The sequence below is a fragment of the Nycticebus coucang genome, chromosome 14, assembly GCF_027406575.1.
Source record: "Nycticebus coucang isolate mNycCou1 chromosome 14, mNycCou1.pri, whole genome shotgun sequence".
NCBI classification, from domain to species: Eukaryota; Metazoa; Chordata; class Mammalia; order Primates; family Lorisidae; genus Nycticebus; species Nycticebus coucang.
Genome location: NC_069793.1, coordinates 80,651,399 through 80,665,017, shown reverse-complemented (window position 1 = coordinate 80,665,017; position 13,619 = coordinate 80,651,399). Strand labels below are relative to the sequence as shown.

Sequence of the window (13,619 nt, the reverse complement as noted above, 5' to 3'; positions counted from 1 at the left end):
AGTGTTCTACATAATTATTATTTCATTCAAAAAATGGTAGCTGAAATATTTTATGGTTTTACTGATTTTATGTCTGTACTATGAATTAATACGATACAGTTGTGGGTATGTCTTTTTCACCTTTTAGGTTTGTTATTTTTGATTCACTATAATTTATTTTGAGGTTGTCTTATTACATCTATACACATTGAGAATTGTTATACTTTCTTAATGAATTGACCATTTTTATCATTTTGAAATTTTCTTTTTCTCTCTAGTAATTTTTCTCCCCTTAAAATATATTAGTATAATCTGTTGGTGTAGCTGTCGACTTCCTTTTGGTTAGAAATTGGTTCAATCCTTTGATTTGCAACCTTTCTATTTTTGTATTTAGATGTGTTTCTTTATATAAGCAATAGTTGTGATTTTTTTTTCTCAGCTGGAAAATATTTGTCTTTTAATTGTGTTATGTACTTCACTTAATTTAATTATTGACATATTTGGATCCAAATCTAATGTCTTAACATTTGTCCTATTTTCTTATTATTTTCATAATTACCTTTTAAAGAATTAATTACTATATTATTTCATTTTTCTCTTCTGTTACTATGCCAGTTACAGTTTTCTTTGCAATTTTCCTTGTTCGTTACTGTAGACTACAACATGCATCCTTAAATTAAAAGTGTTTAACATAGATTAGGACTTTTATTTTAATTCAATTTTTTTATTTAGGTTTTTATAGCTGTCGCCCTGGGTAGAGTGCCATGGCGTCGTCATAGCTCAAGAACCTGCAACTCTTGGGCTCAACCAATCCTCTTGCCTCCGTTTTTCTATTTTTAGTTAGAGGGTTTTGCTCTTGCTCAGGCTGGTCTCAAACTCATGAGCACAAGCAATCCACCTGCCTTGGCCTCCCAGAGTGCATATTAGGACTTTTACCACCTCTAAAACAATGAAAAGAACCAAGAAAATTTTAACTCAGTATACCCATTATTCCATCTTTTGTGATACTTTTAGTTATGTTTTAATTATACATATTAAAAAAATTTTTAAATATTTTAAAATATTGTTGTCTACAGTGTACTCATTTAGATTTAACCAAATGTCTGTCTTTCTATTGCTCTTTATCCCTTCCTGAATCTCTGTACGGAGTTATTTCTTCTGCTCAGACTTCTCTTTAGTTTTACTTTAGTGCACATCTATAGGTAACAGATTCTTTCAGGTTTTCTTTGTATTATAACATATTTTTTGCCTTAATCTTTGAAGAATATTTTTATTCTCTTGCTAGGTTGACAATTATTTCTTTCAGCATTTTCAAGATGTCATTCCATTGTATTTGGTCCTTTCTGTTGCAAAGTCACCCATTAAACTTGTTTTTGCTCCTTTGAAGGTTATGTGGTTCCCCCCAACCCCCCGCCATATTTTAGCATATTTTTGTCTTTGATTTTGAACAGTTTTATTATAATGAGCCTAAGTGTAGTTTTCTTTACATTTATTTTGTTTTAGATTTATTGAACTTCTTGAATCTGTGCCTTGATATTTCTGGAACTTTGAAAATTTCTCAGAAATTATTTTTTCAAATGCTGCCTTTCCCCTATTTTCCTCCTCTTCTTCTGGAAATTCCAATTACACATACCTTTTTATTCTGTCCCTATGTCTCTTATTGTCTTCTGTTTTCTATATTCTTTTTGGCTTTAGGCTATTTTTGCTAATTTATCTTTCAGTGTTTTATCTGCTATGTCAGTTCTACTGTTAAAGCCATTTACAGTTTGAACCCATCTACAATATAACAAGTATTAATATATTTTTAAAATTCAGATTTTTGGCTGGGTATAGTGGCTCACACCTGTGAACCTAGCACTTTGTGAGACTGAGGCAGGAAGATCATTTGAGGCCAAGAGTTTGAAACCAGCTTGAGCAATATAGGGAGACCCTGTCTCTACAAAAAATAAAAAATTAGCCAAGCATGGTGGTGCTTGCCTGGCAGTCCCACCTACTCAGGAGGCTGAGGCAAGAGAATTGCTAAGGCAGAAGGATCACTTGAACCCAGGAATTTGAGGTTGCCATGAGCTATGACAATGCCACTGTACTCTAGCCCAAGCTACAGAGTGAGACCCTGTCTCAATGAAATAAATAAATAAATAAATAAATGGGTTTTCATTTGTCTATTTTGATTCCATTTCTTTCCTAAAGTTCTGAATCTTAACATTATCTTCATAAATATAGCAATCAAAATTAGTTAAAGTATATAACTAAAAATTGCAGTATCTTAAATATTTGTGAGTATCTTTTATCAATTTTTTAAAATCTTAGTTTGGTCACTTGGTTCTTCATCTTGGTGTACCTTTTCATTTTTTAACACATCTGGGATATTCTAGGGATAATTTGGGAGGATTTACTTTTGCTCTGACAGATGGTATAGGGTCAGACCACCTTAATTTAGTCTGAAAATGAATTGAAGTTTAGGTTCAGTTTTCATGTGGTCTAATCCAGTTTTTGTTTCCCATATTCCTAGTCTGTGTCCCTTCAAGGAGTTCCAACTGAAAGCCTAGGGAAGTACTTAAATTTTAACATGTGTCTGATTCACCTGAAGGACTGGTTAAAAAATAGTTTCTAGGCTCTGTTCCCATGGTTTTTGATTCAGCAGATTTGATCCCAACAATATGCATTTTTAACAGGTTCCCAGGCAAAAGACCTCATCTCTACAAAAAATTAAAAAACAAACAAACAAACAAACAAAAAAAACTGAGGCTGGGCATGGTGGCTCATGCCTGTAATCCTAGGACTCTGGGAGATTGAGGCTGGTGGATTGCTTGAGCTCAGGAGTTCAAGACCAGCCTAAGCAAGAGTGAGACCTCATCTCTAAAAGTAGCCAGGCGTTGTGATGGGTGCCTCTAGTCCCACCTACTCAGAAGGCTGAGGCCAGAGGATCACTTGAGCCCAAGACTTTGTGGTTGCTGTGAGCTATGACACTACAGCACTCAACTAAGGGCAACAAAGTGAACCTCTTTCTCCATAAAAATAAAAATAAAGTAATTAATTGAGTGTGGTGGTACATATGAATAGCCCCAGCTACTCAGGAATCTAAGGCAACAGGATCACTTGAACCCAGGGATTTGGGTTTTGAGGTTGTCATAGCTAACTGACACCACTACCCTCTAGCCTGGGCAACAGCAAGACCCTATCTCAAAAAAAAAAAAAAAAATCTTTGTGACCAAAATGAAAACAACCTAGGATACCTCTCCTATCTCCAAAAAAGTCATTTTGAGTTCTCCACCATCTTTGAGACTAAAGGCCTAACTTGATATGTTTTCTGGTTAATAATGAGTTATACATCGTCCCAGAAATGGATAAAAAGTCTGTATCTCACCCCTGCTGACATTCCTTCATTTTCTAGACAGCACCAGTTGCCCTTGAAGCAGAAAACAGAGGTGAAATGAAGCTAGCTCTTCAGTATGTCCCAGAGCCCATCCCTGGTATGTAAAGGTTTTCTCTCAGAACCATACCCTTTCTTTATCATTCTCCACTCCAAAAGTTTATTTGGGTTCCACTTGTATTTCAGAGGTGAAGCCCTAAACAAATTTATTAAGTTAGTGATTATAATATATTTGGTCTATAATGTAAATCAAGAAATTTGTGGTAAAAAAACACATAATATAAAATTTACCATCTTAACATTTTTTTTTATTGTGGTAAAAAACACATAATATAAAATTTACCATATTAACCATTTTTAACTGTACAGCTCAATAGTGCTAAGGATATTTGCACTGTTGGGAAACAGATCTCCAGAACTTTTTTACTTTCCAAATCTGAAATTCTATAACTGTTAACCAAAACTTCCCTCTGCCTGCTCTCAGCCCTTGATAACCACCATTCTACTTTCTGTTTCTATGAGAAAATGCTCATGTTTTAAGTCCAGTTTATAGTACTTGTTTTAACTTTTCACCACACTTTCCAAAAAGTTTATATCTGCACAATGTGAATGACTTTTCCTATATTCAGAATTGGGCCTATTGATAGTGCTATGATAAGAATGGAACTTGAATATTTTTTTTCCACAGGTGACAATTAGAATTCATGACATATGACATCGCTAAGAACTTAAAGCTCATTGGTCTTCCAGTCTCAGTGTCTTATTAGGAGATAAAACTTTTTTTTTTTTTTTTTTTTTTTGAGACAGTCTCATGATGTTGCCCTCGGTAGAGTGCCTTGGTGTCACAGCTCACAGCAACCTCTAACTCTTGGGCTTAACTCTCAGCTCCTTGGGAGGCTGAGGCTACAGGCACCCACCACAATGCCTGACTATTTTTTTGTTGCAGTTGTCATTGTTGTTTAGCAGGCCCAGGTCAGGTTTGAACCCACCTGCCTCGATGTATGTGGCTAGCACCCTAACCACTCGCTGCAGGTGCTGAGCCAGGAGATAAAACTGTTTCCTCAAGATTATTCATTGCAGGCCAGGTGTGGTGGCTCACACCTATAATCCTAGCACTCTGGAAGGCTGAGGCAGGTGGATTGCCTGAGCTCATGAGTTTGAGACCAGCCTGAGCTAGAGCTAGACCCCCGTCTCTAAAAAAAAAATAGCCAGGTGTTATGGCAGGTCCCTGTAGTCCCAGCTAGTTGGGAGGCTGAGGCAGGAGGATTGTTTTGAGCCCAAGAGTTTGAGGTTGCTGTGAGCTAAAGATGCCACAGCACTCTACCAACAGTGACCAAGTAAAACTCTGTCTCAAAAAAATTAAAAATAAAAAGATTATTAATTGCATTCTAGTTGTTCAGGACTCTGGTCTTCAGCTCAGTTAAAAAGCAAAAAACCAACAGGAAATAAACACCAGGAAGCCACTTACCCCATTTCCCAAGCAAGTCCCTCAAGTTATTCTCCTTAATAAGAGGCTGTCTGAAGTTATGGCTAAAATTAGGGGTTGCAAGTCCAAATATTCTCAGTAACCAGGCAGTATAGTTAGTGAGTGACATGAAAGAAATAATGAATGGTGAGAGCAGTGACTGAACTAGAGACAGGCATTCCAATTTAGTTAAAAAGAAAATTGAGGCTAAGCAAATCATCTCTTTAGGCCACACTGCTGCCAGACCACCATCTTGTGACTTCTGAATCTTCCTAAAAGGCAGATTCTTTTGCAAGTAATTTGTATCCTGTCATTTATAGTCAAGAAAGAAATTCTGCCAACCCCATTTCCCATTTTCCCTCTGTCATTTCGTGGTGAGGGATAAGGGGATTGTGTGTTGTGATGGGCTCATCTTGTCTGAGGTTTTCTTTCCCAGAATGGCTTTCTCTTCTCCTCAACTTATCTAAATGTTAAATAAGATCCCATCTTATTCATTAATCTTTTCCTGACAATGTTAGCCCTTACCAATTACATCATCTTCTAAAACATTGCAGCAATAACTTGTCATTTCATTTTACTTGCATATTACATTTTTATAGTTTTATTTGAATTAGTCTCTCCAGCTTAACTGGAGATATTTCCCAAAGGTATAGATTATTTCTTATATCCCTTGTATGTATAATATATGTATAATAACATTCCTAGCATAGGGATCAGCACATAATAGATGCTCATTAAATTCTGTTTGGTTGACTGATTGTGCTAACCCATCCAGAAAAATCTGGCATTCCCTATCTATAATGTTAACTATTATATGTATATATGCAATACCCGGATAAAATGTATAACCACTCTTAACAAGAAATGGCTATACCTTAACCAATACCTATTTTGGTTACTTTATACTCAAACATGTTTAAAATGCCTTCCACCAATACTAACTGATATTGGTTTTTAATGTTTGAAAGGCCTATTAATTTAATGTTTTTAAATAGGCATATGCAAAATGTTTTTAATATAACTCTAAATGGATGATTCACATCCCTGATATCTGATTTTGTTTAACCAAACAAAATCCAAAAAGAACGATGTTATATTCTGTACCTGAAATCAATATGAATTACATTTATAGAGCTATCTGTGCTCAGTATCACCAGACTATGAAATATATAGTTAAGAATATATAGATTTAATCAATTAGGATAATAACATCAAATACTAGCTAGTATCTTTGTGCCAGAACATGTTTAGGCTGAACCTTTGGATGCATTATTGCCAAGAAAGAATTTGCAGTAAATTTTTTCTCTGCTTTATCTGTTACAGGTAAAAAGCTTCTTACAACTGGAGAAGTACATATCTGGGTGAAGGAGTGCCTTGATTTACCACTGCTAAGGGGAAGCCATCTAAATTCTTTTGTTAAATGGTAATAACATTGATGACTCTGCCTTCTTTAATTCTACTATAGCCTAGCCTTTGCTGAGTGGTTTCTCTTCTCTGTATCTGTGATGTTGAGTTTAAATGAATTAATTTGGAGGAATCAGTATCATGAACACCCAAGGCTTCACTTAGTTTTAACATCATAAAGCTAAGAAGTCATATATACAAATGAAACTAGAGACCTCATACCTCGATATATAGTGTTCTAGAGAGAACATCTGTTGCTGAGGGCAATAATCAGTACAAAGAGTTTATTAAATTTCTAATGGTAGTATATCTCACCCCTTTCTCTTTTATGGAGCAGGGAGAATTCCTTCTCTCCTTTGTCCCACCTATTTTGTGGCCCATTTGCAAAAGGCCTTTGTATTTTTCTGTATTGGAAAATGACTTGCTGAACAAACACCTACTAAGAGCACCTAAGAGCTTAAGATAGTTTGGGTCTTTAAATGACAAACTTTTTTCTCTGTTAAGACATTATTTGCATCTAGTAAATAATAACTAAACAGATTATGGTATGCTCTACTAGCTCTCCCTGAGTAATTTTATCTACATAGATTCTACCAAAAGACTGGTTATGTTAATGACTATTTAGTTAATTAATACTGACATATAACTAAATAGTATAGATTTTCCTTTATGATTTTATGATTTTCCTTTCACATAATCTTCATAGATGTCAGCTGGTAAGAATTTACAGCTCAGGTCAGGCTTCTATTCTGAGACCACTCTCATACCTTCTTATTTATATGAGGCATGGTAGGTGAAAGTTCATTCAAATATTTTCATAAATTAAATACAAGTGATTATTAAAAAATCATATAATTTATTTCCAAAGTTAACCCTTGCAATTTGGAGAGGCTTTTCTTTTTCAATTTTGTATAACACTAATTTCTTACACTATCACAAATAATTAAGAATAGAACATGCTTCCAAACTTTAAAAGAATCCTGAACCAATTGCTACTATATTAAACCTTACTAAATGCAGCTATTTAGTTAGTTAATTTCAATTTCAACCTTATGAAGTCACCATCACCATTCCCATTTTATAGAAGAGGAAGCATGTTGTCTGAGAGTTTAAATAACTTTCCCTAGAATGCACAGCCAATAAATGATAGAATTAGGATTCAAACCAAGTCTAGCCAACTCTCTGTCCAGCATGGTGCACCTTCCATTCCCACACCCTGCCACATCATCAGCACCCCTATCTCTCCACACTCTTTTTCCTCTAATGCCAATATTTAGTAGCTGTGCCGAAGTATATTGAAAGCATGAAGGTTCACTATCTTACTAAAATTCTCTCACAATAATGCTTCCCCCCCTTTTCTGTAGTACTATCCTTCCAGATACAAGTAGGAAAAGTCGCCAGAAGACGAGAGCTGTAGGGAAAACCACCAACCCTATCTTCAACCACACCATGGTGTATGATGGTTTCAGGCCTGAAGATCTGATGGAGGCCTGTGTAGAACTTACTGTCTGGGACCATTACAAATTAACCAACCAGTTTTTGGGAGGTCTTCGGATTGGCTTTGGAACAGGTATCATTTGTTACATTTTTAATTGTCCAGGAGCCAAATTTTTCTGGAGAGACACTAGAAGTTTGTTTGTTGTTTTGCTTCTTCCTAATGAAAATAGATACCCTATCTCTGTTAAATATAATGAAATGAATAAGTGAAGAAATGATAAGGTCTGTGTGCCGAGGGCTCTAGATATGAGGGTTAATAGGGTTCAGCGTCTGTCTATACATAACTTAAGTTATTGTGGTGACAAGGAGAGAGAAGCCTTTAACAGTATTCCCTGCCACCACCCCCAAAACAGGTATCATCCTTCAAAGCTAAATGTGTGCTTTGAATAATAATAACTAACAGTTATGAATCACCAGTCATTGTATTAAATGTTTTGTTTGCATTATTTCATTTAATCCTCCCAACAATTCTACAAGGTTACTAATGTTATCCCCAAAGGAAATGATACTCAAGAAATTAGAGCTACAAAATTGAGTCTATCAGACACTAAACCCTTAGCTATGCTCCTTAGAGATCATTCAGTGTCATTCCAACCCAGTGTAGGAATCTTCCCGACTCCTCTATTCCTCTGATGAATTGTCATCTAGCTTTTTTATTATTGTGAAGAGAAATTATTACTCTGGAAATTACGGAAATGATCCCAATAATGGAGTCACTCAAATAGTTGAACAGCTCTTCCATATAATGAGTCCCATATCTGCCTTCCTGATGATGTTAAAACTCTTCCTAACATTCTTCCATTGGTGATTATAATTAGGGAATGGCCATATTACCCCAATGAGTTATTTCTGTACAAAAGCAAAACTTCCCTCTTTTATTCAGGTAGAAGCTATGGGACTGAAGTGGATTGGATGGACTCTACGTCAGAGGAAGTTGCTCTCTGGGAGAAGATGGTAAATTCTCCCAACACTTGGATTGAAGCAACACTGCCTCTCAGGATGCTTTTGATTGCCAAGATTTCCAAATGAGCCCACAATTCAGTGACTCCTCCACTGAAAACTACTAAACAAGTGGGATCTGATCTTCAAAATCTGACTACCTGGACAAAGATCCTCACTTTATCTATTGCCACCAAGGAATACTACACAGCATGTAAAAGTCAATCTGCATGTGCTTTTTTGATTTCAAGGCCCAAAGGACTTAAATAATGACAAAATATAGAACTTACTTGTGAATCCAACATTAAAGAAGATATTTGAGCAAGCTAGGAAAATTGAACTGCTGCTGCCACTTCAAAGAAAAAGCTGCCAAAAAAATATTAAATGCGGGATATCGTTAACAAGCAAAATGTTAACGTGTTTAACATCATGTGTTAAAGCCATCATGTGTTTCGTACCACAATCTTGTATGACAGTTAAGAGAGCCATTGAAAATCCTTGCAGTAACTTGTAACTCCTAACTTATAAATTTGGTATATCGTAGAAAAGTGACAGGTGAGGAAAGGCAGAACGTCAGTGATAAAGAATTGGACCATAAGAAAACTATTTACTCCTTAATATCTAATACAATATGGAATTCCATGTTAGGACAATGACACTGTATTTACTGCATATATTTCTGCCTTGAAAAGCAGCTTATCCCTTTTTCTAAAGTGCTGTAACGGAAGTCTCAAATGTACTTTGGTGCCACCCATTGGCCATAGGTGGTATTCAGTTCTTGGCTTATTTTGACTTAATTCTATTTTAAAATAGGTCTCAAATCTTTATTTTGTAAGAATTATGTTTTAAAAAACACCCTGCATATATATGATTGTTTTTAATATAACTTCACTATATTCAAGAAGCATAATATTAGTCACAGGGGAGTTTTGCAATAAACTTTTAATTAGAATGAGTTGTTCCAATTATACTGTACTTACTATGTATGTAAAATTTTCATAAAGTATTTTGTAAAAAGCCTTAAAATAAATTATCACATGATTTAAATTGTATTGGAAAATTAGTATGACTTGTTATCTTAAATAAAATATATTAGGAATCCTAAAATCTATAAATTCTTATAATCCCTAACAAGGCTAATGAACTGCTGGACTAATATTTTTCTAGACTCTTCACTGAAACTTTGGCATCATTTCTCCTAAGTGGGAAACTTTGGCTATGTTATTAAGAGTAGAATTTTTATTTTTAAAAAAATAGTTGAAAAACTTTAAAGATAGGTTAACCTTTATTTATTTATTTATTTTTTTGAGACAAAGAGTCTCACTATGTCACCCTCGGTAGAGTGCTGTGGTGTCCCAGCTCACAGCCTCAAACTCTTGGGCTTAAGCAATTCTCTTGCCTCAGCCTTCCAGGTAGCTGGGACTACAGGCGCCTGCCACAACACCCGGCTATTTTTTGTTGTAGTTGTTGCTAGTTTGAATCCGGCTCCCTCAGTGTATGCGGCTGACGCTGTAACCACTGTGCTACAGGTGCCAAGCCAACATTTATTCTTAAAAGTTCTCAGAGACTTTTTGTGACAATGAAGTATTACTGTCCCTTAGGATCTAACCAGTTTACCTTTCTCAAAACAAGCACTAATTTGACGTAGGTTCAGGGAAGCTTCGGTGATAGGTGAACATAGGATCTTACAACAAATGTCTAATAAATATCGCTGAAAACACCTAGAGTGCTTCCTTCTTTCCACAAACTTACTAGGATGTCCTACCCACTGGTCAGTTAGACCCTTTCCATTGTCTCCCTAAATCTTTTGTGGAAGTGCTTAGCCTTTATTCCCTCTCCCCTCTGCTCTGAATTTGCAGAAATCCAAGGTGAGCTAGGTAGAGGTACACTTCTAAGATTGGCCAGGAACACACAGTAGCAGAAATGCAAACCCTCTTCTGGTGCCATGTTAAACTACAAGCTACTTTCTCAGCTTTTCCTTTAGTTACCTGTTCAACCATCTCCTGGCATCCAGCCAGCCCTGGAGCACTAACAAAATTGGCTCTGGTAGCTTCCCATCTAGGACCAGGACTGCCTGCCTTCTCCCATCCCCTGATCCCTCACCTTCAAAACACCAGAATGAACAATAGAAGTATTCATCTTTCTTGCATCTATGCATAGTATGTCCAACTGCCCCAGAAGTCCAAAGGAATTTCATGTCACGTTTTTCTCTGAAAAAAGGAATAAATCATAAATCTCACTTGGCTACAAGAGGAAGGCTAAGTGTGAGTTTCATGCATTATAAAATGTAGGCAACCTGAATTCGTAGTGAATTCAGGTTTAAAAAGCTTTTGAGCCATGTGATTTTTATTTATTTATTTATTTTTTTAATTTTTTTATTAAATCATAACTGTATACAATGATATGATTATGGGGCATCATACACTCACTTCATATACCATTTGACACATTTTTATCACAGTGGTTAACATAGCCATTCCGGCGTTATCTCAGTTACTGTGCCAAAACATTTACATTCTACATTTACCAAGTTTCGCAAATACCCCTGTAATATGCACCACAGATGTGATCCCACCGATCCCCCTCCCTCTACCCCCCCTTTCCCACTTCCCCCTATTGTTAAGTTGTAGCTGGGTTATAGCTTACATGTGAGAGTCCCAAATTAGTTTCATAGTAGGGCTGTGTACATTGGGTATTTTTTCTTCCATTCTTGGGATACTTTACTAAGAAGAATATGTTCCAGCTCCATCCATGTAAACATGAAAGAGGTAAAGTCTCCATCTTTCTTTAAGGCTGCATAGTATTCCATGGTATACATATACCACAATTTATTAATCCATTCGTGGATCGATGGGCACTTGGGCTTTTTCCATGACTTAGCTATTATGAATTGGGCTGCAATAAACATTCTGGTACAAATATCTTTGTTATGTTGTGATTTTTGGTCTTCTGGGTATATGCCCAGCAGAGGAATTACAGGATTGAATGGCAGATCTATTTTTAGATCTCTGAGTGTTCTCCATATATCTTTCCAAAAGGAATGTATTAATTTGCATTCCCACCAGCAGTGCAGAAGTGTTCCCTTTTCTCCGCATCCACGCCAACATCTCTGGTCTTGAGATTTTGTGATATAGGCTAGTCTCATTGGAGTTAGATGATATCTCAAAGTAGTTTTGATTTGCATTTCTCTGATGATTAAAGATGATGAGCATTTTTTCATATGTCTGAAGGCCGCATGCCTGTCTTCTTCAGAGAAGTTTCTCTTCAAATCCCTTGCCCAGCCTGCCATGGGATCCCTTGTTTTTTTCTTGCTGATGCATTTGAGTTCTCTGTGGATTCTGGTTATTAAACCTTTGTCAGAGTTATACCCTGCAAATATCTTCTCCCATTCTGAGGGCTGTCTGCTTGCTCTGCTTACTGTGTTCTTAGCTGTGCAGAAGCTTTTTAGTTTGATCAAGTCCCAGTAGTGTATTTTTGAAGCTGCTTCAATTGCCCGGGGGGTTCTCCTCATGAAATACTCACCCAGACCAATTTCTTCAAGGGTTTTCCCTGCATTCTCCTCTAGTATTTTTTTTTCTTTTTTTTTTTTTATTAAATCATAACTGTATACAATGATATGATTATGGGGCATCATACACTCACTTCATAAGCCATTTGACACATTTTTATCACAGTGGTTAACATAGCCCTTCCGGCGTTATCTCAGTTACTGTGCCAAAACATTTACATTCTACATTTACCAAGTTTCGCAAATACCCCTGTAATATGCACCACAGGTGTGATCCCTCCGATTCCCCTCCCTCTACCCACCCCCCCTTTCCCACTTCCCCCTATTGTTAAGTTGTAGCTGGGTTATAGTTTTCATGTGAGAGTCCCAAATTAGTTTCATAGTAGGGCTGTGTACATTGGGTACTTTTTCTTCCATTCTTGGGATACTTTACTAAGAAGAATATGTTCCAGCTCCATCCATGTAAACATGAAAGAGGTAAAGTCTCCATCTTTCTTTAAGGCTGCATAGTATTCCATGGTATACATATACCACAATTTATTAATCCATTCGTGGATCGATGGGCACTTGGGCTTTTTCCATGACTTAGCTATTATGAAATGGGCTGCAATAAACATTCTGGTACAAATATCTTTGTTATGTTGTGATTTTTGGTCTTCTGGGTATATGCCCAGCAGAGGGATTACAGGATTGAATGGCAGATCTATTTTTAGATCTCTGAGTGTTCTCCATATATCTTTCCAAAAGGAATGTATTAATTTGCATTCCCACCAGCAGTGCAGAAGTGTTCCCTTTTCTCCGCATCCACGCCAACATCTCTGGTCTTGAGATTTTGTGATATAGGCTAGTCTCATTGGAGTTAGATGATATCTCAAAGTAGTTTTGATTTGCATTTCTCTGATGATTAAAGATGATGAGCATTTATTCATATGTCTGAAGGCCGTGCGCCTGTCTTCTTCAGAGAAGTTTCTCTTCAAATCCCTTGCCCAGCCTGCGATGGGATCCCTTGTTTTTTTTCTTGCTGATGCGTTTGAGTTCTCTGTGGATTCTGGTTATTAAACCTTTGTCAGAGATATACCCTGCAAATATCTTCTCCCATTCTGAGGGCTGTCTGCTTGCTCTGCTTACTGTGTTCTTAGCTGTGCAGAAGCTTTTTAGTTTGATCAAGTCCCAGTAATGTATTTTTGAAGCTGCTTCAATTGCCCGGGGGGTTCTCCTCATGAAATACTCACCCAGACCAATTTCTTCAAGGGTTTTCCCTGCATTCTCCTCTAGTATTTTTATAGTTTCATGTCTTAAGTTTAAATCTTTAATCCAATGAGAGTCTATCTTAGTTAATGGTGAAAGGTGTGGGTCCAATTTCAGTCTTCTGCAGGTTGCCAGCCAGTTCACCCAGCACCATTTGTTAAATAGGGAATCTTTTCCCCACTGAATGTTTTTAATTGGCTTGTCAA

The 13,619-nt window shown here is 36.5% G+C and overlaps 1 protein-coding gene across 7 annotated transcripts in view; it reads left to right on the top strand.

Moving 5' to 3' along the window:
- Positions 1–9,709, top strand: part of SYTL2 (synaptotagmin like 2) — a 118,629-nt gene extending 108,920 nt beyond the window's left edge. For all 7 annotated transcript variants that reach the window (XM_053561269.1, XM_053561272.1, XM_053561274.1 and 4 more), the window contains 4 exons: positions 3,374–3,452; positions 6,141–6,240; positions 7,586–7,791; positions 8,602–9,709. In XM_053561269.1, coding sequence (XP_053417244.1) covers positions 3,374–3,452; positions 6,141–6,240; positions 7,586–7,791; positions 8,602–8,747 — 531 coding nt within the window. In that variant the 3' untranslated portion in view covers positions 8,748–9,709. The remainder of the gene's footprint in view (positions 1–3,373; positions 3,453–6,140; positions 6,241–7,585; positions 7,792–8,601) is intronic.
- Positions 9,710–13,619: the final 3,910 nt, after the last annotated feature.